The sequence below is a fragment of the Gymnoscopelus braueri genome (genome assembly GCF_963280865.1).
Source record: "Gymnoscopelus braueri genome assembly, chromosome: 17".
NCBI classification, from domain to species: Eukaryota; Metazoa; Chordata; class Actinopteri; order Myctophiformes; family Myctophidae; genus Gymnoscopelus; species Gymnoscopelus braueri.
The window spans coordinates 34,148,316-34,174,869 of NC_137617.1; the positions used below are offsets into that span (position 1 = coordinate 34,148,316).

A 26,554-nucleotide genomic window follows, 5' to 3' on the forward strand; every position below is an offset into this window, starting at 1 on the left:
TTGCACTGCGACACGTTGGGAGCTTGTAGAGCTGACACTTTCTGTGCGTGACACCGGGGCACAACCAAGTATAATTCAGGTTTAAAGTTGTGGTATACTCTTCGCTTGGGACTACTCAGTGAAAACTTCTCTCTCTCTTTTTCTGTGTGTGTGTGTGCGTGTGCGTGTGCGTGTGCGTGTGTGTGTGTGTGTGTGTGTGTTAATTTGTAGTTCTGTTCCTGGTACTTGTGGTAATCTTAAGTGTCATTACCACCATCCTCATTGTATTCCTCTACCTCCCCTATGCAGTAAAAGGAGTGCTACAGTAATTGAACTGATGATAAATACTGCAGGAACAAAAACACTTCAACCCCATATGGTTGAGCGGAGTCCCTCAGGGCTCTATGCTGGTGTATTTTCTGTGTTCTGTTATTGTGGGGAAAGTTTTTTGCAGAAAATAACCGATCGACAAGCTCACCACGCGATCCCCACAATACGGATGCTGGGGTTCAAGTGGTTAAGTGCAGCATTTGGGCAATAGGAGATTGTTACTCCAGCTACTCTTTAGTATTCAAAAGCACAAATTACAAAGTACATTTTTCAGAAATTGTCAGAAATGTTCAGAAATTGCGGAAATAGCCATTTAGCTATTTTCCCTATATTTGAAATAGGGCTTAAGTGGTCAATTCATAATATTTGTGTAGGTTTCGGTCCAAAGAGTGCCTTCCTAGAAATGTAGTGGAGTCAAAAGTACAATATTTCTAAATTAAATGTAGCGGAGTGAAAGTCAGCTTACAAAAAGCTAAAATAAAAAACTAATACTCCAAAAGTGTACTCGAGTAAATGTACTTGGTCACCACTGTCTGTATTAGCCTCTGGAGAATCCAAAGAAGATAAGACAGTATTACTGCTGATAGTAGCAGCAGCTCTCTGCTCTCTCCTGGGAGTCAGGCACAATGTCTGGTCTGAAATGCAAAGAACAGTACCAACCGGACAGGACTCATCCATATTTCAATGTGTGTGTGTCTGTGTGTGTGTGTGTGTGTGTGTGTGTGTGTGTGTGTGTGTGTGTGTGTGTGTGTGTGTGTGTGTGTGTGTGTGTGTGTGTGTGTGTGTGTGTGTGTGTGTGTGTGTGTGTGTGTGTGTGTGTGTGTGTGTGTGTGTGTGTGTGCGCGCGCGTGTGTGTGTGTGTGTGTGTGTGTGTAATGTGCATGCGTGTGTGTACAGTACGTATGCATGTGCATGTGCGAGCGTGTGTTTCCACACGGTTCATACTGTAATCCGCTGTTCTAAATCTTGGTCACGCTCATGACTGGTCGATTAAACTAATACTCAACCCTATGATGAGGGTTGGATGAAAGTAAGGGTTTTGCCATGTGTGTAGACTGGTATTGCGTGTGTGCGCGCATGTGCGCATGTACGTGCGCATGTGCGTGTGTGTCTAGCCACTTGGCCAACTTCAGCCCCGCCACCTCAAACTGACATATCAAGAACGTCCTCTGTCACCATGTGCAGGGGGGGTGGGGGATTCTGGGCAGGACAGACTACCTTAAGTGGTGATTGACCCACCCAACGCTGGCTGGAAAAGCGCTGTCAGACACCGGGCCTGTCAGTGTGTAAGGCCTGTCCTAAATACCTTTTTTCAAGCTTTTGGATATTCTGCATATTTTCTGAGTGAATATCTGAATACTTGTTCCAAATTAATTAGCCACTAAATCAAATCAAGGCTCTTTGTGGTGAGATTGCCAACTCTATGGTAAGTCTTGTCTCGAGAGCCACTCACATTAACAGAACAGGAAGCTGCACTGTGTTTCCTGTGTAAAACCAATGAATTCCAACTTGTGAAAGTTGCATTGTAATTGATAATCTCTGCAGGTAAAAAAAAATTGCGAATCTCTTAGCAACACCAACATTGTTCTTGTGAAGTTATTTTGTTCTTGATGAAGGTGATTTAGAGACAAGCCTACTGTAAACTGGCCACTGCCTTGCATTGCCTAAATAGTTCACCTATAAACTGTGTCACAAGAACAATGTTGGTGTGAGATATTCACCGAAAATATTATAATTCTTACACACATTATCAAATGTACACTGCACTGAGGTCTTGTCCCTACAAGGAATTAATAAAATATCAAAACTGATGCACCCGTGTATTGTCCTTATGTTCAAATTGGAACCTGTGAAACGAGCATCCGAATATCCACTAGTGTGTGTGTGTGTGTGTGTGTGTGTGTGTGTGTGTGTGTGTGTGTGTGTGTGTGTGTGTGTGTGTGTGTGTGTGTGTGTGTGTGTGTGTGTGTGTGTGTGTGTGTGTGTGTGTGTGTGTGTGTGTAAGATTAGTTTATATCCTTAGAAAGGATTTCATGACATAAGACTTGAACATTATGGAGCATTAGGAAATGCCAAAAGAGAACCATTCTGTCAGTTCAGCTAGAAAACTCCTTTAATTCCACACTGAGCTCTCTCTAATCCCCCTGAGAAGCGTGGCAGTGGGAAATATGAATGTTAACCACTTTGACATAAGCTAAAATATGTTTGTCTGAACGACCCTGACAGCTGTCAAATACATAACAGGCAGGCTGTGTCAGAGCTGACAAGACTCTCTCTCTCTCTCTGTGTCCCCATCTGTCTCTCTCTCTCACATACCCACCACCAGGCAAGGCATGGCAACAGAGCTGGGACGTAGGTCAGGTCAAACCATAGAGGTTATAACAGGCCCTAAGGTCAGCCAAGGGCTGTTAGAAAGAGCTGAGAAGTTATTACACTGCAATCTCCCAAGAGATGAAAAAATAACTGTTTAAAAGATGTGTCACTGAGAGAGGAGAGGACCCTCTTCTCTTTTCTCTTCACAGTAAGGAGACGGGAGAGGAGGAGAGGAGTCTAGCTGACCTTCAAACAACCACATTTACACCAGCCAACACCCCAGGCACTGTCCCTGGCTGGTCCTGCTGTATGCGTGTGCGTGTGTGTGTGTGTGTGTGTGTGTGTGTGTGTGTGTGTGTGTGTGTGTGTGTGTGTGTGCGTGTGTGTGTGTTATAGAACCTGTTGTCCTGAGTCTATGCATGTTCATTCTAAAATATGTATTACAACTTGAGCTTTTCATGAACTCAAGGTGATGCACTCACACTTGCGAGCACACGCACGTGCACACGCGCACGTGCACGCGCGCGCACACACACACACACACACACACACACACACACACACACACACACACACACACACACACACACACACACACACACACACACACACACACACACACACACACACACACACACACACACACACACACACACACACACACACACACACACACACTCTTACCTTATGTGGTAAAAAGATGGAGGAGACTGTTTCTAGCAGACTGATGGTGTCTGGGGAATCCTTCTGACCACATATGATAATCTACAGAGAAGAAAGTAAAGAGAGGAAGAAAATAAAAGAAGGGAAAGAGGCTTTACATTTTCAACCTGGCATCCCTATTTCTTTTCACAAACATTTTCAAAAGTATTGTTTTTAAATTTTCTTCAAAGTAGCGAGAATGGCAGCTCTACAATCTCACATTGTGACGCGTTGTGAGTTTGTAGATTGGCCATTTAGAACTATTTTCAATATTAAACGGATAGTTCACCCCCTTGTATATTAACTTTATTGATTTTAAGAAGGCATTTGACAGTATTCATCGTGAGAGCCTATGGAAGATCCTACGGGCATATGGAATACCTTCCAAAATGGTCAACATCATTGGAAAATTCTATGAACACTTTGAATGCAGTGTCATCCTTGATAACACCTTGACAGAGTCATTTCCCATTAAATCTGGAGTAAGACAAGGCTGCATCCTCTCCCCTATTCTGTTCCTGATTACCATCGACTGGGTTATGCGTCAAACTACATCAGACCGTCCCCGTGGAATCCAATGGACCCTGTTCTCCTTTATGGAAGACCTTGACTTTGCAGACGACCTGGCAGTCATGTCATCCACTCGTAGCCACCTCCAGGAGAAGTCTGACCGGCTAAGCAATTATGCAAAGCGAACTGGTCTGTACATCAACCAGAAAAAGACCCAGGTGATGTGCATCAATGCCCCAACAGCACCTCCAATAACCATCGATGGAGAGCCGTTGGAATGTGTAGAAGACTTTACATACCTCGGAAGCCTCATAAGCAGTGAAAGTGGAACGCAAAAAGACATCAAGGCACGTCTCAACAAAGCAAGAGGTGCGTTCAGCCAACTTCGCAACATCTGGAAGTCTAAACAATATAGCCTTAAAACCAAACTCAGGCTCTACAACAGCAATGTTAAGTCTGTCCTGCTATATGGCTCTGAGTGCTGTAGAGTAACAAAACAGGATATGAGAAAGGTTGACGTCTTCCACAATAGCTGCTTACGTAGGATCTGCAACATCTTTTGGCCAAATAGAATCTCGAATGAGGAACTTTATAAGAAGACAGGCAGCTTGCATATGTCCCTTGAGATAAGGAGACGGAGGTTAAGATGGCTCGGTCATGTATTGAGGATGCCCAATGAAAGGTTACCCAAAGTTGCCTTGAGATGGACCCCAGTTGGGAAGAGAAAGAGGGGTAGACCAAAGATCACCTGGCGAAGGACAGTGATGATGGAGCTGAAGGAGATGGGTCTTTCCTGGGACGAAGCGCAGGCCAAAGCACGAGACAGGATTCAGTGGCAGTGTATGATTGCGGCCTTATGCCCCAACCGGGACGAAGAGGATAAGTAAAAGTAAGTAATCACCCCCAAAATGCCTTTTTTTTTCTTGAATTCATGGAGATTTTTTTGTTTTTGTCGCATTCCTAAGCCAATAATTTGAGGAGACTCAAAGTGTCAACTTTGAGTCTCCTACCGGTCTTTCCACCGGTCTTTCCACCGGTCATTTAATTATTGGCTTAGGGTTTCGCCGAAAACAAAAAAATCTCCAGGAATTCAAGCCTCCATGGGGTGTGTAATCGATAGAAAATAAGTACTTTTTTGGGTGAACTATCCCTTTAAGTTCAACGAGAAGTACCAGAAACACAGGAAAGTGATACACAGTAAAAACTGGAAAAAAAAGAATGCATAGTTGAAAAGGAAAGAGAAGGGGATGAAATGAAAGAGTAAGGAGAGCGTTGGGGGTCAGTGGCGTATTTGTAGCAGTAATGAGAGAGGCAGGTGTTTCTCCGGCTTCCGTGCACCTCGTCTCGACCCCGAGCTTGTTATGCCAGCCCCCCATCGCCTGACTCCTCCCCAGCAGGTCACACATGATGGACAGAACTCTAAACTACACCCCCGCTGTCTAATTTAGGTCTTTCTCTTTCCCACCACATGCCCTCTCTCTGCCACACGGTAAAATCCTCAGTGTTCATATACAGCAGTGGTGGAAAGTAACTAAGTACATTTATTTAAGTACTGTACTTAAGTACAATTTTGAGATATTTGTACTTTACTGGAGTATTTCCAATTTCCAATATTTTACTTCTACTCCACTAAATCTCAGAGGCAAATATTGTACTTTTACTCCACTACAATTATATGAAAACTTTAGTTACTAGTTACTTTGCAGATATAAACTATGATATAATGAAACATACATTAACCACTTTAGCCCTATTTTATACATCGATGCGACGCGTTGTGAGCTTGTAGATCGGCTATTTTCAAACATTTTAGTACTTTTACTTCTGGTACTTTAAGTACATTTTGATGCCAATACTTTTGTACTTTTACTTAAGTAAATGTTTAATTCTGGACTTTTACTTGTAACAGAGTATTTTCATATTGCAGTATTGGTACTTTTACTTAAGTAAAGAATTGTAGTACTTTTTTCCACCACTGATATACAGTAACTCTTGTAACATAGGATTGAGCGCATACAAATGGAACCGAATGGACCCGAGAGGGTCCATTCGGTTCCATTTGTACGCTCTCAGAGTTACGAATGGATATATTAACGCTGAGGCTTTTACTGTGTTATCTGTGTCTCTCGCTGTTCCTTTTTTTTTGTGTGTGTTCGTCCTGCAGGAGGAAAGTTTTACTCGAAGCAGCGCTGAAACTTTTCGAGTCGTGCTGTTCTTGTGCCACGGCGGCTTTGACCTTGTTCCGGGCGTTAATATTTCATCAGTACAACGGGCCACGCCGCGATGCTGCCCGATGAGTGCGCACAGAGGCCCATTAAGGGAGCGAACGTGCGGAGAGAGCTCTGGAGTTATTTGCCGGGGGCGTATATATACATACTGTATTGGTTTTTATTTGTATTTTTAATGTTTTTAAGACATTACACGTACTGTAGAGTTCTCAACAGGCCTGACATTTTTGAAACCCAAAACCAAACGGAGTGAGATGAAGCCTGAGCCGCATCAACAACACACACAAGCCTCGTTTCAGCAGCGCAGCCAAGGGTGCACACTTGGTAGTTCTTTTTCCATTTCCATATACATAATACATTCACACTAGGAGTCTGAAATTGATCCCCACAACATTATTTGTTACAACAGAAAATTGGATGCAGCTTATTTTTGGGGGGTTGTTGTGAGCTGCTTCTCATGCTGATGGGCATATTTATTTGGAGTGTTGGACCTTGTTTGTCTGCCTGTTCAAAACGTTCACTCAATGCTTCGCATAGATTATCAGCCAGAACTCGGCCCTACCTCACAGGCTTTTAAGGGAGTAGACGCTCGCCAAAGCTCCTGGCCTTCAGCGGTGGTGGTGCAGCATATTTTACCAGTGTGCCACCCGAGTGCCTTTATAAGTGCTTCTAAAGGGCTTGATACAGTATACTTCATTGCTCACGGTGTCATGCACCGGAAATAGCCAAACAATTGTAGGTTGGTTATTTCCGGGGTGCAACACTGGCACGTAACTTAGTATAACTCTGAGATTTACCTGTTTAAGTGTGTAGTAGTGGGCCATGAGTCCCCGCACCATGTCGGGCAGTGCGATGGGGACCCTGGTGAGGCGGTCGGAGAACGCAGCCAATAGCTGCTGGGATCTGTGGAGCCACTCCTTCCTTCCTGTGTAATGGGACAAGCGCTGCAGGTTGAGCGCCGACACCGAGTTAGCACTGGGCTCTGCTCCGTCTTGATCTGGAGAGACACACACACACACAATATCAGTATTACAGTATCATTAGTCTTTGTTAGACATACGAGAATCATATAGACAAAGGCACATGGAAAGGGAAACTGGAAAGGTTATTGTGATTAATTACAGTAATCATAAATGCTTTAAATTAAGACGTGTTCCTGTCCCTTAGCCTTTTCAGCTTTGTGTCCCTTAACAATAATGAATCACTTCCTGTCCACTGAGTCTTTTTTTCCCCGGCTGAAAACGCCAAAACGCTCGGCTAAAAACGCACAACTTGAAAATATTTCAGCTCACGCTTCAAGCTGATAAAAACACCACATGTGAACACGCCAGCGCTACGCCACGCTGCTGATGTTTCCAAAAACATGGCGCTTCCCTTGTAAACAATCAAAATATAGGTTCTGTTCTCAGGAAAAAAAACGTCTTGGTGGACGCGACCCCTTGGTGTATTATGCGAACCTTATTGTTGTCATTTAAGGACTTGCACAAAGTGAAAAATGAAATGACCCATCTTGAGTTAAGTAATATTCTAAAACCAGAAAATATTCTAAAACAAAAAATAAGGGGCAAAAAAACAATTGCCCATAAGTTATTCACTCTCAAAATACTTGTAAACAGTACAAATGTATCTAAAGAGTCAGTGAAGCATGGCATGCACATCCTGGCCCCTAATAGGCATGACGTTTTGACTGACATGTCATGGAGCACTCAAGAATCTTTGACTGAAGTTTCTTTTAAAGTTTACATTGTTCTTGCCTGCACCAAAGTGAGTGAATTTTGAAATACAAATCTGACATTGGGAAGTCATGGCTCTTATATGGATCTCAGACTTCATGTGGCCAGCCTGTGAAGTCAATCATCACCTGCAGAATCGTAAAAAAAAAATCCATGGATGATCCCACTAAATTTCAGCGAGTATGGTGATAAAATCTGTTTGACTGCAATCATATTTCATCACTGCACGCCTCTTTGCTTTTATTGCCATCTGCTCAGTCACTGTATAGTCTTGCAGTAGCCAGCCGATTAGATCTAACGTCTGGGACACATTTGGGTATATAGACATTTGGGTGAAGACAAAAAGAAAGGACAAAAACAGAAGTACATGATGTGAACATGCACAGACTTCTGTTACTTGAATCAGAGGCTCACGTGACATTCTCTCTAGCAAAACCCAGACATACTCACTTGTGATTCAGACCCTCTGTCGTGGGAATTGATGACATTAGACGGTGGGTCTAAACACGTGTGACTAGACACTGTCAACAACCATCTGTTGTCCTTGAGCATTTTACTGCTCACCAACATAACGTACGTTCATTGCCACTGTGTAAATGCACTTGACTTTTGGCTATATTTCATCCACCCCGCCCAAAGCCTTTGTGACAAGACCGAAGACCCATTTGTAAATAACATTCCATGAAAGAGGGGTGTGCTGTGCACAGAGGGGAGCTCGTTTTCCGACGATGCTGAAAAGGGCACATACACACATGACAAGTCACGTGCACATAAAAAAAAATTAAACACCCAGGCTTAATTATGTCGGAGTTGGACCTGCGTGTGCATGTTCAAAGATTCACACTATTTCAATGAGCCGTTTAAATCATCATTTTTAACTGATTAAAATGTTAATTCAAACTACTCTCCTTTGGCAAAGTGTAGAATGAAAAGTAGAAAAGAGGTTCAGTACAGGTATAATTCAACCGGTACACAGCAGACACAACCTGTACATTTAACACTTTGTTTGGTAATACATCAAATGTCTGTAGCCAAACAAAAAAAGACGTCAAGCTCACAAGAAAGCTAACAAGAAGTAAGTCTTGTGTAGCCAGACGGATATGAGATACGTGATGATAAGTAATGCAACGGGATTGACTTCCAATCACCCTTCCCAGTTCCAAACAGACTTTGGCTGCCTAACCCTGAGTCATGATGTGTGGCGAGACGTGATGCGACTAACAGATGACCTCATGACTCGGCCCCGCTAAGTGATGGCCGCTTATCTCCTATCAGTGTCCAATGAGAGCCCAGAGGTGCTCTTCTCATGACCTATGACCTCATGGTACATGTCTGCTTCTCAGCGATCCCCTGACACCTGTGTGTGTGTGTGTGTGTGTGTGTGTGTGTGTGTGTGTGTGTGTGTGTGTGTGTGTGTGTGTGTGTGTGTGTGTGTGTGTGTGTGTGTGTGTGTGTGTGTGTGTGTGTGTGAGAAGGAAAGGAAAGAAAAAGACAGAGAGAGAGAGTGAGAGTGAGAGAGAGAAAGAGAGAGACAGAACCGGTTTCTATTCTATTCAATCCTATGTTACATATCCATCCTATATACATAATGAAGGATGAATGATGAACACACATTAAAGAGAAACTTCGCAGATTTTCCAACCTAAATCCCATTGTTCTAAATGTGCAGAAATTAATAACATAGTATGGGAAGAAATAAATAACCCATGACTTCTGAGTATTTCTCTAATGTTGACGTGATGAAACAATGACTTTAAACGCGTCCTTTCACATCATCTTGTGTACGGAATGTACGTTCGAGACATACAGTAGGGTATTTCTTGCGACACTATATCATTGATCTCCTCACAATCCAAAACCCACATCCATACATGCACATCTTTGGAAATAATTTGTTTTCGTACTGTCTCTTCACTTCCAATGGCCAGAAAGCCCAATGTACAGTACACTCATGTGGATGACTCTATTACAAGACTCTCACTGACCCACACAGAAGTACAGTGCGAACATGTGCGTACACACACACACACACACACACACACACACACACACAGTGGCAGAATAAACTACAAAGTAAAATTCTCAGTGTTCATTTATCCATTTGTAACTCAAATGGACCCCAATGGATCTTTATTTCTACACACTGAGGATTTTACTGTGCAGACCCGCACAAACACAAACACTCTCGCACAAGCATACACACACGCAAGACTGACAGGGCTGTAAAATGGAGAGTGACAGTGTGTGGTGGGGTAATCCGTCTTCCGGTGACAGAACACACGTCCACACTGCGGCACATGTAGCGCCACTAACCCATTAAGACCTGAGGCTACAAATGTCTTCTAAATCCTACACAGTTTTCTGAAAAACCTATGTTGCTATATCAGTAGTTCTCAAACTTTTTCACGTCAAGGACCCCCAAAATGTTATGTATTTGGCCGCCGACCCCCCCTTCTCAAGATATTTTGTTCCAGGGACCCCCAGAACAGAAGCAAAGATTTAAGTAAAAAATGTTCGCTTAAAAATATATATATATTCAAAAATTTGCACAAATGTAATTTTTTCCCCCAAAAATAGCAGATCTACAAGCTCATAGCGCGATGCACTACAGCTAAAATCGAAAACGACACAGATGCTTTCCTGGTTTTAATAGGCTAATGGGCCTCAACCCTGCGCGGTGTCACCACCATAATGGCACCAGATGAGAAACCCTTCACATGTCAGATTCCATAAAACACACGCACAGACCTGTGCGCACCTCAACATGCGCGCCGCCGAACACAAGCGCATACACACGCGCACATCAACTCTAGTCTGTCAACGGACCCACAACAAGAGTCACTATAAGCTATTATTTCCCTGATTCCCTGGTTTTATCTCACGCCTGTCATGTGTGTGTCCTTCCTACTTCTACTATATTATCTACAGTATATTAGCCACTGCCACTTTAGATTAAGATTAAGACTAGACTTTATTATTGATGCTCTGATCAAACGGCAGGATTCCTGACATTTAGAATTTGCAACTGATAACACTAAACCTTTCCAAAACTGTATCACAGATTTAAAAAAAAAGGACTTGGAGGCTGAGAAACACAGACAGAAATACTGTATGGAAAGACGGCAAAGACAGACTGACAGACAGACGGAGAGAATCGAGTCCCAGTCAGACTGTCAAAGATCAAAGGTTTGTGTCAATGTGTAAACCTGGTGTCAGCTTCTCTGAGCTTGCCAGCATCCGTCGGTCACTGGAACCACTGGGCTGCCACATGACTGAGACCAGCGCCACTGCTGAGGACCTGTCATCCCACTCCATTCAACACCTGATCCAGGATCTGTGTTGATCAGGGACCTGTGCTGCATGTCATCCCACCACTATGCGCTCACTATCTTAACGCGTTAAAACCCGGGAATGCGTCTGTGACATTTTAGATTTTAAACACTTTAACTATTATTTTATTACATATTTGCATTTTGGACTATATTGGTACATGTAAGTATTGGTAGCAAAGGATGCAGTTATGGCCTTATGTTGTGTGTGCTCTCCTAATGTTCAGTATGCTGCTGGCACTCCCTATGCTTCTTAGGCTGTGTGAGTGTCCACCTAAAAACGTTTTATTTTCCTGAGTATATTGAGCTTCGTGCATTTACAGTATGTTACAAACAGCAGCAGCGTGATGAGGTGCTGAGCATCTATTCTGCACTGAGCCATGCACGCTTTTAAATCAGGTCGCCTAGAGTTGATAAATGTTTGACTTTGGGTAGAGTGCTGCCCTCATCACTGTCAATTTTTTTTACCCAGCCATCCAATCACAGAGGAGGGGAGGGACACAAAACACCAAATATCAACAGTGTCACTTCCTAAATGTACAACTAACGATGACACTATTCACCGAGATTTGAGACCAAACTAAATCTTATGTACCCACATTCCTACATAGCTTTTGGTGGACACACAGCCTTACCGCTGCCCACAACCACCCCAATTTACATGATCTGGACCGCTTGCAACCCCCAGAGTTTTGGAAGTCATGACTCAAGTTTTATGTAGTAAAAGGGTTTTATGTTGAAATGCATATTAATTCAATGTATACGTATGATGTTGATGTATACATATTATTTTGAGCACAATTACAAGGTGTAATTGTCATTTTTCCCTGCGAGAGAGGAAAAAAAAGATTGATATTGGCCTATTGGCCATCCTGTTCAACAAAATATTGGAATCGATCGGCCTTGAAAAATCCATATCAGATGAGTTCACAAGTTGAATTATTCAGCATGGTATACAGAAATGTGAGAATATAGAAGCAGAGGGACAGACACGCAGGAACACAGAACACAGCTGACAGGATCTGAAGGCCAAAACTTAGCCGTCGGATCAAAGCTAAGCGCTGAGAAGAACTTGCCTTCCTTCGAGTTGCCAATGTTGAAGATCAGTGCAACTTACAGGTATTTCAGACGGCCACGATTCTTCTCCTCTTAATTTATTCTCTGTTGTACGATGGTGTTGCACGCTGAAAATAGCTCTACAATCTCACAGCGCAGGACAGACTGAGACAACCGGGCTTAAAATGGTTTCGTCTCACCGCAAATACTTTGGTCTGAACTAGGCTTTAGACGTATTTGTTCATCTAAACATCTATCTACATACAATATATACTATCCTCCCTCCCTCAATCTGTCTGGGTCCTACAATAGCAGTATGGTGGAACCAATTGCAGCCTCAGTCCATTATCCTCTCCAACTATCTATCCATCCACCCATTCCTTTTCCCCCCCATCTGTCCATCTTTCACTCAGTTTGAGTCCTACAGAGGCATCAGTGGGTTCCTCCTATCCATCCACCCTGCCTTCATCCATCTACCATCCATCTCTCAGCCCCTCTCTCCATCTGTCCCTTCTACCACTGAGCCCCTCACACCATCCAACTATCTCTCCCTCAGCCTCCCTTTCTCATTGCCATCCGTCCGTCCTCTCGTCCGTCCGTCCGTCCGTCCGTCCGTCCGTCCGTCCGTCCGTCCGTCCGTCCATCTAACTGTTCATCTGTCCATTCATCCCAACCTCCACCTGTCCATCTATGCGTATCATCCACCCTCCATTGATCATTCCTTCCCTCGTGCCTCCATCGGCGCCCTCTACCTGTCCATTCATTCATCACCGGTCCCACCCGCCATCATCACCTCAAACCTTCCATCTATCACTCCCTCCATCTCGCTGTGCATCCTTCCTCCATCTATCCATACATTCTTTCTTCCAACTACCCATCTATCATCTCTCCCATCCTTCCACGTCTCACCCTCTTTCAGCTGCAGCAGTATGGTGGTGTCGTTGGGGTCGGTGCAGTAGTATCCTCCGCCCTGGACGTCCCAGAGCAGGAGGTCCTGCCTGAGCTGCAGCTCCTCTGCCCACTGCAGCCACTCCGTCTGCAGCGTGGCCTCGTACAGGTCCAGCAGGCCGCGCACCACAAACGCATAGTCGTCCAGGAAGCCAGGGATAGGAGAACATCTGGAACCAGGGTACAGCAGACAAGAGGAAATGGGACAGAGAAAGAGAGGGATGACAGAGAAGTAAATTAACCCATTTAGACCTGAGGCCGATTTTCAAAACGCCTTCTAAAGCCTAACCTACGTTTTCTGAAAATGTCTATTTTAGATTTTTTTTATTTAAAAAAAATCATGCTGCAATATATCGTTGTCGGTGGAAACCTTGTATGTCCAATACTGTTCCTTTTTATTATTATTTTAAAACTATTTAAAATAGTAAAAATAGCCGATCTACAAGCGCACAACGCCTCACGGCGTAGATTTATGAAAAAAAAACATGATACATAGTAACAACTAAAATGACACGTATGCTTTCCCGGATTGAAAGGTATAATAACAACGTATAGGCTTTCCAGGACTAAATGGGTTAAGATCTAGAATTCAATGGTAGATTATTGCCATTATTGTTGGAGACGGACAGTAGTTGTTGAACTAGTTCTGTTGTTGCTGTTGTTGTTGTTGTCATCATCTTTCCTCTCCACAAACATTTACAGCCCAAGTAGCTGTTTATAGGCAGAGTGTCTGTGTTTTATCGCTACTCTGAGTGAACTTGTTAAAGTGAACTATGGATCCTGACTGGACTGGAGAGCATAGAGGAATGGGCAGGGATTTTATATGGCTACAGTATATAAATAAAACCCTGGACTTGCTTCAAAATGGGAGTCTTTTACCATCCAATTACCCCAGTGAGATTGTTCCCTCCCAATTATTTGAACTGGCCATAATGGAAGAAACCGCCACCAGAGACCTATTTCCATACATGCGCAAAAACCCCACAGGCACTCCTACACATGCGCACACTCATCTTTGACGTTTCAAGCAAAGCAGCATAGTAATTAGACGAATAAGACCCCTCTATTTCATTAGAGCATCGTAGCATCCCTCTCTCCATGCTCCGCACTCGTCCCACGTCTGCTCACTCTCGCTACATCTCCTCCCCTCTCTGGTGTCCTTTGGCTTTGACCACAACTGTCACCGTCCCAATCCTCTGCTCTCTTACAGCAGTGGTTCTCAAACTTTTTCATGTCAAGGACCCCCAAAATGACATTTATTTGGCCGCGGACCCCCATCTGAAAATATTTTGTTCCAGGGACGTCTCAAATCTTTGCTTCTGCGGAGAAGCAAAGATTTGAGACGTTCCAACTTGCATTTTCCCATTGGCTTTTGTTTACGTTTCACCTCGCTAAAAAGCCTGGTGTTCGGCAGCGCAGTGTGCTTGAGATTGACTGCGTTTCAATCAACTGTTAACGTTAAACGTGGCTCATTCAATATGTGAGAACAGAAAAAATATGGAATTTGGAGCATAATTACAACGCTTAAGTCTAATTTTAAAACCGAAGGTGAACGAGCTATAATAATAATACAAATCTGGTCCTCACGGGTCCATCCATTTGAAATGGACCGACGAGACCCGTGGGAATATAATAATAACAATAATGCACACCTGGTCTCACAGCACATAATTTTGAGAACCACTTATCAAGAGGTTTCCCTTCTTCTCCAAGTCTGTATCCCATCCCAGTCCCTGCACACCGGCATCCTCTCAGTTCTACTGTAAAACACCCCCTCCGGGTTTCCCACACATCAGCCTTTGTCTCTCTCTTTCCATCTGTCTGTCTCCCTCTCAGGCTGGCACCCCGTCTGGGTGAGTGTAAGGGGACGCACGGTGACAGGAAGGGCAGATAGCACAGTGACAAGAGGGGGGCAGGGTGGACGAGAGGGATGGAGATAGAGAGGGCTCGATGGGGACGGATAAGAAGGAGGGGACGGATGAAGGAGCTGAAATGCCTGAGGGTTTTGAGAGGTTACGCAAGGGTGAGAAGTGATATCTACATCCATCCTCCCCCCAGACAGGGGCTGAGTCATACAGCAAACCAGACCAAACCAAAATAATCGACAATCATCTGTTGGATGGATTTGGATTTGCTGAGTCAGCGTAAAAGCACACGATGCCTGCTTCCGCTGTGTACACACACACACACACACACACACGTGCGCACACGTGTATGCACACACACACGCACGCACACACACACGCCCTCTGGTTCAACCAACCTTGCTTCAGATAATACACACTCAACTCACACAGCAGTATGTCATCTGAGTAAGGCGACTATAGTCACTGAGATGACAGCCTATCAGTGGGTCTGAAGAGGACTTCAATGACACAAAGAGGCTCAGACATAATACACGAAATACACGCACACACTTGAGAAATATAGTTTTCTTTCATTCACTGCTTTAACCACATGATGAACCCTAACATCCCTATTGTGGGCATGTCATAATAGGTGAAAACTGAGCAAAAATAGGCTAACATTCGGTGAAAATGTCACGTTGCCACGTGTTGTGAGCTTCTGTGGTTCGGCTATTTTTGCGAAGAGATTTGGTGTGGATTGAAAAGAATTAAGGGGCCAAGTATAGTGTACACCCCTGGGAGACCCCGGTCAATGAAGTATACATCGTTTAAGTAGTTAATTGGCCATGCAAGAGGCAGGATAAAATCATTGTATCTCCTATTGTAGTATTCTTGGGACACGGGTGCTTTGCCTGCCTTGATTATTGAGGAGAAAAGCCTTTGGGACGATGTAGGTCACATGCACAACATTGACTCCAATCATCATTACGATGGCTGTGACCTTTATGTTACGGAGTCATTGGATGCGTTTGCCTGCGCTGGTAAATGTGCTGTTGAGGTAATGTGATGTACCGCCTCTTATGAAATAACAATGTCACACAGAGAGAGAGAGAGAGAGATGGAGAAGGAGACTGAGAGATTTCCCCTGCCGGACTCATTAATCACGAGGACATTGTGGTTGTTCACTGCCCCCTGGGACGATGGAGGAACATCAACACTTGGACACAAGCAGTCACAACACACCTTGCTGCATTTCCTTGTCCGATTGCTCCTGTGTGCACTAGTTTAATGTTCCTTCTAAAACTGATAAGTTTTAGTCCCTGATTAAGATTGGCTGAGTCCCATAAAACTCAATAAACACCCACACCCGGACCACATGTATCAATATCACTGCACCAACATCTTGTTTACAATATTCACTGTACCGTTCCATGGATTACCGTTCCGAGGTATTGCTTTTCCTATGGCAAGGTAGGAGGAGCTCGCTCCTTTTCATCCGGTGTATGTGCAAGGTTTTACAAATCACGTTAAAACAAGGTAGGTACCAAGATGCGCACCGTTCGGTTTCTTCCAGGCATCTGTGCAGTGGGGTCATGTTCCCTCAGTTTAGGGTTAGGCCTGGGGTTAGCAACTTCATTGTTTATACAGGTAGTCACGAGGACTACTTTCTTGTAGAAGTTTTTTGTTTTAGTGAAACTGTTATTAGAATGTTTTTTTCCTAATTAGGATACGTCTATGATTTGCACGTTGCCATTTTTGGTAACCATTTTAGAAAAGTAATAAGCCTCAAGAGGCCATGGTTTACCATGATTTTAGAACTAAGCTAAGAGCATCATGCCTCACTACGCCTCTTAGCTGTTCTAAAATCCATGGAAAACCATGGCCTCTTGTGGCTTATTGCTTTAATCTCCTACTTGTCAATTCACTTTCAACTCAAAATTGACCCAAATAGACCTGCAATTTGGGTCAATTTCTACACTTTCAGAGTTAAATGAAGACTTTGAGATGAGATTTTACGGTGCTCTTTCTCTTTTCTTTTCTTTTTTCAATCATTCTTCCACACTGTAATTTTACTCTTACTTTTCTGTTCTATTTCTACTTTTTCATTTAAATTTTTTGTTTTCAGATGTCCTTTCATAATGTTCATTAAGCTTTGTGTCTTGATGTCTTGCTTAATATTTTTTGTTAATCACTTTGAATTGCCTTGATGTTGAAATGTGCTATGCAAATAAACTTGCCTTGCCTCTACAAGCTATTTTTGAACATTTCTGACAGTTTTCACCAATAATGAGATGCAATATCTGCACTTTTTTTATTTGATTTATTTATATCACCATGCAGGATATACGTATCGACAAAGGCGGCTTGAACTGCGGTAATTGGTAGTGTGTGCCAACGCATTCACACTCTGCATATCCATACATTTGGCCAGTCAAGTTGGAGCCTGTTGCTTTAAATGACCGCGAGTGGCAGTGGCTGAGAGGGCTTGTGGGGGCGGGAGGGGAGGAGGAAGACGCCGGTAGATCATAACAAAACACAGTGCCTAAAATGTCACGTACCTAAAATTAACTGTCACTTGGATACAAGAGAGATGTCCATACATTATGGTTTGGCCATTGCCCATTAGGCCCAATTACTACATAATTGCAATTATTTGAGATGATCGCAATTATTTTCCAAAAAATCATTATAAATCGTGTCCATGTTGAACATTTTTCATATCCATTCAAACATTTAAAAAAATAGAGGAAATAGCAGATCTACAAGCTCAAAACGCGTCGCGATGAGGTTGTAGATCGTCTATTTCCACTATTCCGTTTTTTCTTTTAACTCATTCACTGCCAGGCTTATTTCAAGCTTGTTGATCCCTATGCCACAGGCAGGAAAAATTGAAAAATTTGATTTTTTTTCTCCGTTTACATTTTAACATTGAAGTGGATGGAGCATTAACTTTTTGAAAATCGTTTTCTCCTAGTTCCTTTGAGATAAAAAGAAAAAACAATTTAAAAAATACCAGATTACAACACAGAATCCTTTTTCGTTATACTTCTATGTTTTTTGGCCACAGCACAGGCTGCATCTTGCCATCGGTGATTGTTTAAATGACTGGGGGAATAAATTGATCTGTGTGTCACTGTAACATTGTTTTATTGTCATATAACTTCAATAGGCCAAGTTATTCATTATGCCCATTTTATTACCTCATCGTATTCATGAATGCGATTCAGTGAGAGAAGGGAGGACAGGACAGGAGGACACTAGCATGCTGCCATTTGTTGTGACGTTGAATGCTCTTGGCCTTGATTTTAAGCACACACGCAAGCACATGAGCGACGCACACACACGCACACACGCGCACGCACACACACAGACTAATTATCATAACATGAAAGCATATTGAATGCTTTCCTAATATCGTGCAGCCTTACTTTGCACGCACGCACACACAGCCTCATGGTGGCACTATAACTGACACTTCACTGTTGGCCTATAACTCTTGAACCATAGGTTGAACAATCAAATTTTGACGATAGTTGCCCCTGTTTTGCAAAAAATACCACAAATCATGAACAAATGTTCGATCTGTCTCCAATTAGATTCACACATTGAGGGGCCTCTAAACAACACAGAGCCAAAAGCTACAAATGTCACTGTGTGTTGTTTGTGTTCAGTTTTCCACCAACTTAGGCACAAATGGTCTCAGGAGTCATGTGACATTGACCGTCAAACAGGGTTTTGATACTCAACACCGTTTTCACTTCTGCCCATACAGGGGTCCGGAAACACAAATAAACTGGTATAAACTCTAATTCCGCAGCAGATTCCTTGTGCCCTGACAGCTGCACTCCATGACTGACACAGCCCTGGGAAGACAACCTCACCTGGTGGAGATCTGCGTTCCGGGGAGCGTACTTTTCGACTTCCTAATGGTTCCACAAAAGACCAATCTACAAAGACTGTTTGTTTATGTCAGTCCCGATTTCTGAGTCAATCTTGACCATCCTCTATTCCTTCAATCAAAACTCTATTGGCGTATGGCCTGTGTTTATCATGGTACACTGTACACATCACCATAGCAACAAATGTCAACATCATCAGTACTCCAACGTTCCCTGTCTGGGGTCTTAAAGTTCCATATCCGACGGCTTACCCTTCAACTCCCGCAGTCAAAAGAAGTACTGGTACTGCATAGAAAATCCACAGCACCAGCGCCATTAACCCAGATAGTTGCGGCACCAACCATTCCTCCTGGTAATTTAGCCGGTGGCCCATATGTGCCTGGCAAGACAGAGTGATTTACCCACAGATATGGCTCCGAACCAGGCCTGGGAAAAAAAGCCCTTGGTAAGCACTCTCACTGCTGACACCATCATGAATCTGACAAGTATGAATGAGAGGGGGCTCTGTGGAACAGGGCCAGGCAGTGTGTTTAGGTTTGGGTTGTGCACGGCAGGCGCGTGCCCGTGCGTTCATAACCACGTTTCATCATGTGTGTTGTGGGACTTCCTGGAATATTTTCCTGCTGATTCGGTGGCATTTTTGCACTCACTCATTCATGGTAACTAGGACAGAGCGCTAGTCGTGGCAACACAACCAGGCCAACCTGGAGAAGAGGAGTGTTACACAATCAACGCCAGGGTGCGAGGGTGTGTGTGTGTGTGTGTGCAGGGGCGGGACTGTCTCCTGAGCCTGCTTAGCCCTTTAAGACCTGAGGCGATTCTTTAAAAAAATCTAAATCCTAACAGTTTTTTGAAAAAAAATCAAAAAAAAAAAAAATTACGATTTTTCAAAAATAGCAGATATACAGTGCCGCGCTATGAGCTTGTATATCTGCTATTTTTGAATAGCCAAAGACATCTGATGCGTGTGACACAGTGACACAGATGCGTTCCAGGCATCAATGGGTTAAAGTCACACATGGGCATTTGTCAACAATGCCCATAATGGTGTTTGCCAGGCACCTGCTACACCTAATATTGGAGTGCATATACAGTAAACCTTGCATTTGTATAAGTTATTCTTTCCATCTCACTCGATTTATAGAGAACTAAAACTATAAGAGCGAGACAGGATCTTCTAATATGTGATGTCAATAACATACAAGACCTGGGGAAACTATTAACACCTTGGAGATGTCAATAACATACGTGTAGTAGAATACCTGGGGACACAATTAACACCGTCTCAGAGTTTCTGTGCTTATATAATATTTGTTTGAATTTAGAATAAAGTATACCATGGATTTTTCATCCATGCATTTAGCATCTGCGTAACTTGTTTTACAGTGATACTTGTCTGATAACACATACGTAGCTCTACGTTAATGTACTGTAATGTACTGTAATGTACTGTTTAAACCATTGCTGTTTTTGATTAATCACATGTAGCATTTATGTGTCTCTTTTTTGTAAATATTTACGTATTTCAGTTTTGTAAACTGCCATGTGAGTATAAATAAACAAACCGTAATATGTGCAACATTTGTCTTTTTGGCTGCTAAAAAAGTTGACCACCTCTTGACAATGACTGAGGATTGTGACGCTGATGAAAAAACACATGGGGGTATCTTTAACACAAGGAGAATATGGATCTGTATCCCCATTAATTCAGGGGAGAATGAGTGAGCCTCACATATCCTGGTTTTGTGAAGCCTTCATCTTCAACAGTAGAGTCAGCAGCACATTCAATCAGCACATTCATGGGCGATCAATTTTGAAAATCAGTTGGTCAAGCTTTCTTGCTGAGTTTGTCAAACTTTGTCAAAGTGAAAGCCCATATTGATGTTTGCTGTGAAGTGGCCTGGCTTGAACTGATTGCACAACACTAGCATCACGTAACGTCAATGTTTAAATCGTAAATGATTTTTGCATTGGTCCAGTGCTGTTGGAGTAAACCAACCAGTTTTAAAGGCCCACATTATCACCTGAGAGAGACTTTTTTTTTCCTCTTTGCATTTAAAATGGCTAGAGATTTATTTTTACAATTTTAGTTTGGACTCACAAGGCAGTCTCTAAAAGCTTTGCTCAACCAGAGTCTGAGGACAATCTCTAGTTGTTAAAACTGGTTGGACTGGACAAACAATTAGAAGAGTTTAAAATAAACACAAGCACATTGCAGAACCAAAAGTCTTCAGGGTGGTCCTTCATATTGGGACGGTGACGTGACTGATTTCCAATGCAACAGGAGTATGTATGTTTGTTAGTGGCTGTTAGTTAGTGGCCGCAAATCTAAACAACTACCTTACATTTAGAAGTTCAGACTGGCAGTCTGGCAACGCAAGACTAATTGTTTGTTTAAAGGTTTAGAAGTCACATCACTACATTAAATCGTCAATCTTTTTTTTTTAATCTAGACGAAGAAATCTAGTCTCTCTGTCTGCTCTTACATTTGTTCCACCTCCATCTGGTCTCCGCGGTAGCAGGATCGGAGGAGAGTCTGATGCTCTGCATCCCACAGGTGCTCCTTTAAGAAGTTGGCAGCCTGGACCGCTCTCTCCAGCAGGGCCTTGTCCCCGAGCACAGCTCCGACACGCGCATAGGCCGACAGCATCAGACCTGCGGGTTTGGTGGGCGTGAGGGGAACGGGGAGAGAGACAGAGAGAGAGAGAGAGAGAGAGAGAGATATAGAGAGAGTGAGTGTGAGTGAGAGAGAGGTTACAGCATATTACACACATAGTAAGCATGGCGTATCCGTTAGTTTTGCTCTATGTATCCTCTTCTCTTCCTCTGTGGTACCAATAGGAGCTGGCAGAGCCGTGCCAGCTCGTTTTTCACTCCCAAGCTTTGAAGTTTATGTCTTTCCTTTCCTCTCTCTCTCTCTCCATTCCACCCTCCTTCCTTCGTCTTTCATGTCAAAGCCTAGTGAGGGAGCGGGCGAGACTTCAAAGTGGCGCTGCAGAGAACAGGTGATTAATGGAGGGGTTTCTTCATTAGGGAGGAAGAAGAGCCTCTCGCGTCTAATTGGAATGTTCCTGAGATCGCGGCGCTTCGTTACATCACTAACACCCTCTCCGTCTTCAGACGTCAGCCCGGAGAGCAACATTTGTGTGCGCACGCTCGAGTGCGGGTGTGTGTGTGTGTGTGTGTGTGTGTGTGTGTGTGTGTGTGTGTGTGTAGGAGAGAGAGACAATGGGTGACTGAGAGATAGGAAGAGACACTGTGTGTGGGTGCACGCCTGTTTTCATTAATCACATCTGATGGCACATACTAAAAAAACAAGGATCTAAGAGGGTCGTTGCTGGCAAAATGGTAGGCTGTTATGTCCCTTAAAATGTTATCCCATTTATTCTTCTATTTGTTTACGACAACGTTTATCTTAAAGCTACTCTGAGTAGTCTTTAATTGATTGAGTGGGGATTCAGGAGACACTAGACATTTTCAAGTTGAGACAACAAGGTCGCCTCATGAATCCTAATTCAGTGGTGTAATGTAAACTAAGTACATTTACTCAAGTACTAACATTTTGAGGTATTTTTTTACTTTACTGGAGTATTTCAAATTTTCGATGCTTTTACATCTCAAAAGCAAATATTGTACTTTTACTCCACTACAATGATTTGAAAACTTTAGTTACTAGCTACTTTGTAGATTTTGATTATTATTACAAAACATACATTAACCACTTCAGCCCTATATACATTTCGGCCATTTGAAAATAGCCGATCTACAAGCTCACAATGCCACGCATTTTATACATTTGAAAACTTGTGAACTTGTGACATTCTGCATAATGAGCACTTTCTACGTTTGGTACTTTAAGTACCGTACATTTTGATACCAATACTTTTGTACTTTTACTCAAGTAAATTTAGAATTCCGGACTTTTACTTGTAACCGAGTATCTCTACAGTACATTGCAGTATTGATACTTTTACTTAAGTAAAAAATGCGAGTACTTTTTCCACCACTGTCCTAATTCCCCCTTACCGTTCCACGAGGCCAGCATCTTGGTGTCCAGATGGGGTCGCGGCCGACTCGCCCTCACCTCCGCCATCTTGGCTCTGGCAGAAGCCAGCAGCTCGTTAACTTTCTCCACGCTGATGCCGAAGTGTGCAGCTGTCAACTCCGCAGAATAGCGCACTATCAGCACGTTCTGGCCCTGCAGCTCCCCATGGGGGTCCTGGAAACATGCAGGGGAACGGAGAGGGGTAATCACTGAAATAATTAGAATAAAACTGACACTTGACAGCTTCATAATCATGTGGTTTTTGAATGTTTTTGTATGTATTTCATTTATTCAGCTGCATTGGCACATTCAGCACATGAATGGTTCTCAGCAAGTAGATGGCCAAGCTTAAGTTTGGCCAAACTTAGCATATAAATGCCTACAATCGCAATCGCTTATGCAAGCAGATTGGTGTATGACAATGACGGCTGATTATGAATCCCACCAACGTTATAGGATATAGACCCGCCTTACCTGTCTGATTGGCTCCCTGGCAGGCATAGTTTTACTGAGGTTAGGGTTAGGGTTAAGGTTAGGTTTAGGCATAGTCTTACTGAGGTTAGGGTTATGGTTAGGGTTAGGTTTAGGCATAGTTGCAAAAACGAGAAATGTCAATCACAGCGACTACTGACCAATGACAGCGGGTTTTGCCTAGAACTGTGGGGTCCTTAATAACGCGATAATGACAATCCACTCTGAACACACACAACCTTGGAGTATGACAATGACAATCCACTCTGAACACACACAACCTCTCTTTCTCTCTCTCTCTCTCTCTCTCTCTCTCTCTCTCACACACACACAATGCATCAACTGACAGGCACCTGGTCAAAATCAACATTGCCTTTCTCCTTGACTCCATAGTGACGTCTGAAGATGTCAGCCAGCGTGGCTCCGCCGGTGGCTCCCTCCACCACTTTGTCAGGTAGAATGTCCCGTACCTCCGTGGCTGTCCACACACAGAAAGCCCCCTCACGTTTCTCTGGGCCCCCCGACGCTGGGAGCGAGTCTGCGTCCTCTCCACTGTAGAAGCCCCCGGACTGTAGCACAAAGAGGGGGAGGTGTGGAGGAGGTGTGGAGAGGGGGGAGAGAGGGGGAGGTGTGGAGAGAGTATTGCCATTAAATTAAATAAAGTTTTGAACTTGTGGTCATTGAGATGTCTGGAACTTGCTAAAAGGATGCTCTTTAATAATTTGACATTTCAGTCGTTAAACCTTCATCAGGACAAACATCCGATGTTTGTCCTGATGAAGGTCTAACGACCGAAACGTCGAGATAATAAATAGCATCCTTTTTTGCAAGTTCCATACAGTGTGCGGGACCTTTTTCTTTGATTTGATATCATAGATACCTTTCTGAACATTTGGACCTTCCTGGTTGTCCTACGCACCTGTCACCAACCTTTGAGGTGTGCATCGGCTTTCTCTTAAAAGTTTGGACATTGAGACGTGAAATGCTGTGTGCCATATTTCTGAACAAAATTATAAATCTCAAAAAAGCGTAGCTACAAGTGTGAGATGTGTACATGTGCATATCTCTACAGGTATATGATATTAACCACTTTAACCCTAGCATCCCTCATCTGGGCATGTCATAATAGGCGAACATTTGCCGAAATTAGCCGATCTACAAGCTCACAACGCATCGAGTTGTGAGCTAGATCGGCTATTTTCAGTGAAGAGATTTGGTGTAGAGGGGAGGTCTAGCAGGTCTCGTATAGAACCCCTGTGGACCCCGTTCAGCTAAGTATACAGAGTTTAAGTGGTTTAAAAAAGCCACGATAACTCTGGCTAATGTCAATTTAGCCAGATAGATATGACGTATATAGGGACAGCACTGCTGGCATGGCACATTTCAAAACATCATTATTGAAAGTCCTATTCAGCTCTAACAAAAACATCAACATCAACATCTTAATTGGTTCTGTTTTACTTCTCTGTGAGCCGATCAATGACAATCAACGACTGATCGATGGCGGACTAATTACACTGGAACAACAGAGACAGAGGGGTAGAAAGTCCTCCTAACAGGCCCTCATTCTCTTCTATTCTTAAGGTGTATCTAGCCATCTGCACGCGTACAAATTATCACCACCAGTAAAGTGAACATACTGCACATCTTTCGTCAATGGATATATATGTACAGACTTTTAGCAGTGGATATTCCAAATTAAAAATGTTATTTGTTACATCTCATATATGAGTAGCTACTTGATACTCTAAGAAAATTACTTTGTTTCGGTTCCTCTACATTGTAGCAGCAATAAGAACAATAACTGAACAATATGTTACACATTGTGTATACGGATAATATAGGTACTGCTTCCCTGATTCTATACAGCTCTATTTGCTACAATAACCCCCCCCCCCCCACCCTCAACATTTATGATACTGTATTTCTATGTCCATAATCAAAACCAACCTCTAACTTGCTGAGGGAAAGCCCTGGCTGCAGCAGCAGCACAAAAGAAACAGTATCTGTAGTAAATTACTGTTGCAGTGTAATTCATTAGCGTATAATTACATAATAAATCTTGGAGAATATAATGATCACAATGAGTGTGGTTTTAATTGTGTGCCCTGATCAGCGCTGTCGAGTCATTAATCAAGAGAAAAGGGCTGCCGTGCTTGGTTGGTGAAGTGGATACAGGTTGACCCTGAGAGGAAAGCAAGGGTTTATGGGCCAATTTGTCAAAGGGTGCAAAGCCCTTGCCCTCTCCAATGCGCACATGTGCATGAGCACATTTGCACGCACGCACACACGCATTGAATATTCATTGCGCGCGCATCAACACGCAACACAATCTCCTAGACGAGGAATCCGCACAAAAAAAATATGCCTTGTCAGTAAAGATTAGCGGACACATTCAAAGGTTGTGAGAACAGGCTGTTCCTGAGTCAAGGCTGAAGACAAAGGGTGATCGTGCCTTTGCTGTCAGGGCGACTGAAATCTGGCACGACCTGCCTTCTTTTAAATCACTTCTTAAAAAACATACTTTAACACTCGCTATGCATCCCATGTCTATAACGCATTTTACACATACTTATAAGTAATGCATTATGATCTGCTTAAAACACTGTATAACTATTGTTATGGAAAGGCCTTTCCAAAATGTAATACTTTGACATGTAATTGATTGATTGATTCCCTTAATGATTTATCTCTGCACTTTATATTTTGTAATCGGGAGCGATGCCCATTGGGAACACATGCCCATCCGGTTATTCAATACCCGTTGTACTCATTGTACCCATTGTCAGAGTACCATTTGTCCCTTTTATGCCCATACTGTACAGTATATGGACATTTCTATATCTGTTTGTCTGTGTCCGTTTTATGCCCATATATGGAGTTCCATGTCAGGCATGCCCACATGCAGTCCAGGCCAGTCTATGATGTCATAACGATAACCTGGGGATACTGGGGATTTGTGGCTTTATCTGATTTTTTTGGAAGATCTGCTGATCCGACCGACACTTATGTATGTACGCAGAGATTTTGTGCATTTATAGTAGGATGTTATCATGTTGCTGATTTTAATTCATTTCTTCAGTTTTATGTAAAGCATTTTGTAACCTTAATTAATTTGTATTAATTACTCTTATTTTGATTAATGTTATAAATGAAGTGTCTGA

General features: G+C 43.1%; 1 protein-coding gene across 1 annotated transcript in view; it reads right to left on the bottom strand.

Moving 5' to 3' along the window:
* The window catches only part of spata20 (spermatogenesis associated 20), a 58,184-nt gene that overhangs the window by 22,377 nt on the left and 9,253 nt on the right, over positions 1-26,554 (bottom strand). The window contains exons 10-15 of the mRNA XM_080456125.1: positions 23,744-23,959; positions 22,901-23,093; positions 21,361-21,529; positions 13,090-13,298; positions 6,860-7,059; positions 3,307-3,387 (exon numbers count right to left, since the gene is read on the bottom strand). Of these exons, the coding sequence (XP_080312251.1) occupies positions 3,307-3,387; positions 6,860-7,059; positions 13,090-13,298; positions 21,361-21,529; positions 22,901-23,093; positions 23,744-23,959 (1,068 nt within the window). The remainder of the gene's footprint in view (positions 1-3,306; positions 3,388-6,859; positions 7,060-13,089; positions 13,299-21,360; positions 21,530-22,900; positions 23,094-23,743; positions 23,960-26,554) is intronic.